The 6,092-nt window shown below is 62.0% G+C and overlaps 1 protein-coding gene across 3 annotated transcripts in view; it reads left to right on the top strand.

Annotated features, from left to right (window-relative positions):
• Nucleotides 1-4,736: 4,736 nt before the first annotated feature.
• Nucleotides 4,737-6,092, top strand: part of rcc1l (RCC1 like) — an 89,241-nt gene continuing 87,885 nt past the window's right edge. For all 3 annotated transcript variants that reach the window (XR_010968729.1, XM_068010017.1, XM_068010018.1), the window contains exon 1: nt 4,737-4,866. Coding sequence is in view for 2 of the 3 variants with exons in the window: in XM_068010017.1 (XP_067866118.1) it covers nt 4,812-4,866 (55 nt within the window). In the remaining variant the exon portion in view is untranslated. The remainder of the gene's footprint in view (nt 4,867-6,092) is intronic.

Below are 6,092 nucleotides of genomic sequence, written 5' to 3'. Positions count from 1 at the left end.
AGACGGGGGGGTAGGAGGATGAGGGGGAAGACGGGGGGTAGGAGGATGAGGAGGAAGACGGGGGGTAGGAGGATGAGGAGGAAGACGGGGGGTAGGAGGATGAGGGGGAAGACGGGGGGGTAGGAGGATGAGGGGAAGACGGGGGGGTAGGAGGATGAGGAGGAAGACGGGGGGGTAGGAGGATGAGGAGGAAGACGGGGAGGGAGGAGAGGATGAGGGGGAAGACGGGGGGGTAGGAGGATGAGGGGGAAGACGGGGGGGGTAGGAGGATGAGGGGGAAGACGGGGGGGGTAGGAGGATGAGGGGGAAGACGGGGGGGGTAGGAGGATGAGGGGGAAGACGGGGGGGGGGGGTAGGAGGATGAGGGGGAAGACGGGGGGGGGGTAGGAGGATGAGGGGGAAGACGGGGGGGGTAGGAGGATGAGGGGGAAGACGGGGGGGGTAGGAGGATGAGGGGGAAGACGGGGGGGGTAGGAGGATGAGGGGGAAGACGGGGGGGGGTAGGAGGATGAGGGGGAAGACGGGGGGGGGGGTAGGAGGATGATGGGGAAGACGGGGGGGGTAGGAGGATGAGGGGGAAGACGGGGGGGTAGGAGGATGAGGGGGAAGACGGGGGTGGGGAGAGGAGGGGGGAGGATGAGGGGGAAGACGGGGGGGTGGGGAGAGGAGGGGGGAGGATGAGGGGGAAGACGGGGGGTTGGGGAGAGGAGGGGGGAGGATGAGGGGGAAGACGGGGGGGGGGGAGAGGAGGGGGGGAGGATGAGGGGGATGGGGGAAGACTATGCTGAGGACAGGATGGGGGGAAGGGGGGAGATAAGGGTCGGGAGGAGGACGGGGGGGTTGGAGGAAGGGGAGGGGATAAGGATGAGAGAGTGGGAGGGGAGGAGGATGAAGGGGAGGGGAGGAGAACGATGGGATGGGGGGGAGGAGGATGAGGGGGAAGGGGGAAGACGGGGGGGGGGGGAGGATGAGGGGGAAGGGGGAAGACTATGCTGAGGACAGGATGGGGGGAAGGGGGGAGATAAGGGTCGGGAGGAGGACGGGGGGGGGGGTGGAGGAAGGGGAGGGGATAAGGATGAGAGAATGGGAGGGGAGGAGGATGAAGGGGAGGGGAGGAGAACGATGGGATGGGGGGGAGGAGGATGAGGGGGAAGACGAGGGGGGGAGGATGAGGGGGAAGGGGGAAGACTATGCTGAGGACAGGATGGGGGGAAGGGGGGAGATAAGGGTCGGGAGGAGGACGGGGGGTGGTGGAGGAAGGGGAGGGGATAAGGATGAGAGAGTGGGAGGGGAGGAGGATGAGGGGGAAGGGGAGGGGAGGAGGACGATGGGATGGGGGGAGGAGCCGGGCGAGAGGGTGGAGGGGAAGAGGACGAGGGGTTGGGCGGGGAGGAGGATGCAGACGAGAGGAGGGGCAGGGGGGACAGTGGAGGGTGGATGAGGGGGAGGGCAGGAGGGGGTGGATGAGGGAGAGGGCGGGGCGGGAGGGGAATGAGTGGGGTCAGGGGGATGATGGGTCGGAAGGGGGATGAGGGGATATGGGACGAGGGGAGGATGGGGGAGGGGGCAATGGGGGGAGGACCAGAGGAAGATGGGGGGAGGATGGGGGAGGGGGCAATGGGGGGAGGACCAGAGGAAGATGGGGGGAGAAGGGGATACGGGGGGAGGGGGGGGGGAGGATGAGGGGGAAAACGGGGGTCAGGGGAGGATGAGGGGGAAAACGGGGGTGGGGGGAGGATGAGGGGGAAAACGGGGGTGGGGGGAGGATGAGGGGGAAAACGGGGGTGGGGGGAGGATGAGGGGGAAAACGGGGGTGGGGGGAGGATGAGGGGGAAAACGGGGGTGGGGGGAGGATGAGGGGGAAAACGGGGGTGGGGGGAGGATGAGGGGGAAAACGGGGGTGGGGGGAGGATGAGGGGGGAAAGGGGTGGGGGGGAGGATGAGGGGGGAAAGGGGTGGGGGGGAGGATGAGGGGGGAAAGGGGTGGGGGGGAGGATGAGGGGGGAAAGGGGTGGGGGGGAGGATGAGAGGGGTGGGGGGAGGATGAGGGGGGAAAGGGGTGGGGGGGAGGATGAGGGGGGAAAGGGGTGGGGGGGAGGATGAGAGGGGTGGGGGTAGGAGGAGGAGCATGACGGGGTGGGCGGGGATGAGGGCAGGGGGACAGGGTAGTGAATGAGATGGAGGGTGGAAGGTTGAGGATGAGGGAACGAGCGGGAGGGGGTTGATGGGGTGGGACGAGCGGGAGGGGTTTGATGGGGTGGGACGAGCGGGAGGGGGTTGATGGGGTGGGACGAGCGGGAGGGGGATGTTGGGGTGGGAGGTCGGGAGAGTGAAGGGGGACAAGGGGAGTATGGGGGGGAAGGGGACGGGGAAGGGGAGGGGTGGAGGACAAGGGGGGCAATGGCGGGAAGGGAGGGGAATGAGGGGGCAATGGGGGAGGGGAATGGGAGGAGAGGAGAGGAGGGGGGAGGGGAGGGGCACGAGGTGGGGATGAGAGGGGGAAATTGGGAATGGGAGGGGAAGGGGGAATGGTGGGAGGGGGACGGGGAGGGGAAGGGGGAATGGTGGGAGGGGGATGAGGAGGGAAGGGGGATGAGGGGGAATGAGAGGAGGGGAGGGGGACGATGGGGGAATGGGAGGAGAGGAAGGGAGGGGGACGATGGGGGAATGGGAGGAGAGGAGGGGAGGGGGACGATGGGGGAAGGGGAGGAAGGGAGGGGGACGATGGGGGAAGGGGAGGAAGGGAGGGGGACGATGGGGGAATGGGAGGAGGGGAGGGGGACGATGGGGGAATGGGAGGAGGGGAGGGGGACGAAAGGGGAATGGGAGGGGAGGGGGGGAGTGAGTGGGGGGGAGCGGGGGAGGTGGGGTGGAGTGGGGGGGGAGCGGGGGAGGTGGGGTGGAGGGGGTGGGAGTGGGGTAGGTGGGGGGGAGGGGGTGGGAGTAGGGGAGTGGAGGGGGACGAGGGGTGGGGGGGGCAGAGTGGGGGAGTGGAGGGGGACGAGGGGTGGGGGGGCGGAGTGGGGGAGTGGAGGGGGACGAGGGGTGGGTGGGGAGAGGGATGAGGGAGTGGAGGGGGACGAGGGGTGGGTGGGGAGAGGGATGAGGGAGTGGAGGGGGGATGAGGGAGTGGAGGGGGGATGAGGGGGGAGTGGAGGGGTGGGGGGGGAGTGGAGGGGGACGAGGGGTGGGTGGGGAGAGGGATGAGGGGGGATGAGGGGGGAGTGGAGGGGGGAGTGGAGGGGGGATGAGGGGGGAGTGGAGGGGGGAGTGGAGGGGGGGGAGGGGGGATGGGGGGGGAGTGGAGGGGGGGAGGGGGGAGTGGAGGGGGGGGAGGGAGACGAAGGGGGGGGAGTGGAGGGGGGGAGGGGGGATGAGGGGGGAGTGGAGGGGGGGGAGGGAGACGAAGGGGGGGGAGGGGGACGAGGGGGGAGTGGAGTGGGGGAGAGTGGAGGGGGACGAGAGTGGAGGGGGACGAGTGGAGGGGGTGGGGGACAAGGGGGGGGAGGGGGGGAGTGGAGCGGGAGAGGGGGGGGGAGGAGAGGGGGGGGAGGGGGAGAGGGGAGTGGGGGGGGAGGGAGGGGGTAATAGGGGAGGGGAGAGGGACAAGTTGGGGGAAGGGGGTAATGGGGGAGGGAAGGGGATAATGGGGCAGGGGAGAGGGACAAGTTGGGAGATGGGGGAGGGTGAGGATTGGGGGAAATGGGGGAGGGTGAGGATTGGGGGAAATGGGAGGTAGGGTGAGGATTGGGGGGAATGGGTGGGGAGGGGGGAAAATGGAGGATGGAGCGGCTTGGAAGTGGATGGGAGAGGGCAGAAGGGGGAAGGATGGAGGAGGGGAGAATGGGATGGTTGGGGGGGGAATTGGGTGAGGGGAGGGGGAATGGGGGGAAGGTGGGATGATTGGGGGAACGGGTGGCTGAGTGGGGTGGTTGAGGATGGAGGGGAAGGGGTGGATGTGGGAGAGAATGGGTGGCAATGAGTAGGGGGTGCAAGGAGGTGGTGAAGGAGTGGGGAGGAGAGTAAGAGGAGGGTGGAGTGGATGGACAACACATGCAAGGGGGGAAGGAAGGGGTAGGGGAGCGAGGAGTAGTGTTGGAAAGGGGGCGGGGAGAAAGGGTGGTTGGCTGGGGGGAAGGAATGAGACAGGATTGAGTGGAGGGAGGGAGTGAGGGAAGGGGTGTGGGGGAAAGAGTGGATGTGAGGGAAGGGGTGTGGGGGAAAGAGTAGATGTGAGGGAAGGGGTGTGGGGGAAAGAGTGGATGTGAGGGAAGGGGTGTGGGGGAAAGAGTGGTGAGGGGAGCAGGTGGAGGGAGGGGAGGTGAATGGGGAGAAGGTGGGGAGGGGATGTGGCAAGGAGAGTGAGGATTAGGGGGGTGTGAGGGTGCAGTGGAGTTGAAGTGGAGAGGTGAAGGGTGAACGGGGTGGGTCAGTGAGGTGGGGTTGGGAGGGTTCCTCTTTTGGGCTGTGCGGGTTTTCCAGTTCAATGGCCAGACTCGAGTGAGGATGCGAATTACCACTCAGCAGATCAGAGCTTTTTGAAGATAGATCCACCACACAGCAACTCTTTAATGGGTCTAGTGTGTGGGCCTGGGGATTGTGTTTAAACCTGTTTGAAGGCTTTTTGCCAATTATTGTTTGGTGAAATACACTGATTGACAAATAGATTCCAATATTAAACTTGGTGAGTCCACAATACCAATGTTCACAATACAATCTGTGTGTCTTTTTAACAGATCTCATCTGCAGCCTGTGGCTATGGATTCACTCTGCTAGCTTCACAAACCAGTGACATTACCAAGGTTTGGGGAATGGGTCTGAACAAAGATTCCCAGATTGGATTTCACCGGAGTCGGCGAGATAGGAGTGAGTTACTGTGTCCTAAAGATGGCAAATGTCTGTATTTCGTGTAAGGTTTTACTCAGACTTCAGTTGGGTGTGTGGTGTACATAGAATGTACAGCACAGAAACAGGCAATTCAGCCCAACAGCTTTATGCTTCCTCATGAACCTCCTCCGACCCTACTTTATCTCATCCTCTCTGTGTTTACTTAGCTTCCACTTGTTATTTGCCTCAGTATAGCAAAGTCCACATTCTAACCACTCTGATAAAGAAGTTTCTTCTCATATCTTATATTTGTGGCTTTTGTTCTGGGGTCTCTTATATTTTCTTTTTTTTTAGCCTTTTTTGTAGCCTTGGTGCGTTGCTGCAGTGCATCTTGTAGATGGTACACACTGCTGCCACTGTGCGTCGGTGAAGGGAGGGAGTGAATGTTTGTAGATGGGGTGCCAATCAAGTGGTGTCGAGCTTCTTGAGTGTTGTTGGAGTTGCACCCATCCAGGCAAGTGGATCACATCACATCACACTCCTGACTTGTGCCTTGTAGATGGTGGATAGGCTTTGGGGAGTCAGGAGGTGAGTTACTTGCCACAGGATTCTAGCCTCTGACCTGCTCTTGTAGCCATGGTATTTATATGGCTATTCCAGTTCAGTTTCTGGTCAATGGTAGCCCCTGGGATGTTGATAGTGGGGGATTCAGTGATGGTAATGCCATTGAATATCAAGGGGAGATGGTTAGATTCTCTCTTGTTGGAGATGGTCATTGCCTGGCACTTGTGTGGCGCAAATGTTACTTGCCACTTATCAGCCCAAGCATGGATATTGTCCAGGTCTTGCTGCATTTCTACACGGACTGCTTCAGTATCTGAGGAGTCACGAATGGTGCTGAACATTGTGCAATCATCAGCGACCATCCCCACTTCTGACCTCATTAATTGAAGGAAGGTCATTGATGAAGCAGGTGAAGATGGTTTGGCCTAGGACACTACCCTGAGGAACTCTTGCAGTGTTGTCCTGGAGCTCAGATGATTGACCTCCAACAACCACAACCTTTGCGCTAGGTATGACTCCAGCCAGCGGAGGGTTTTCCCCCGATTCCTGTTGACCTCAGTTTTGCTAGAGCTCCTTGATGTCATACTTGGTCAAATGCTGCCTTGATGTCAACGGCAGTCACTCTCACCTCACCTCTTGAGTTAATCTCTTTTGTCCATGTTTGAACCAAGGCTGTAATGAGGTCAGGAGCTGAGTGGCCC

The sequence above is a fragment of the Heterodontus francisci genome, chromosome 30, assembly GCF_036365525.1.
Source record: "Heterodontus francisci isolate sHetFra1 chromosome 30, sHetFra1.hap1, whole genome shotgun sequence".
Taxonomy (NCBI): Eukaryota; Metazoa; Chordata; class Chondrichthyes; order Heterodontiformes; family Heterodontidae; genus Heterodontus; species Heterodontus francisci.
Note: the sequence above shows the minus strand (reverse complement) of the source record. Positions and strands in the feature narration are given on the sequence as shown.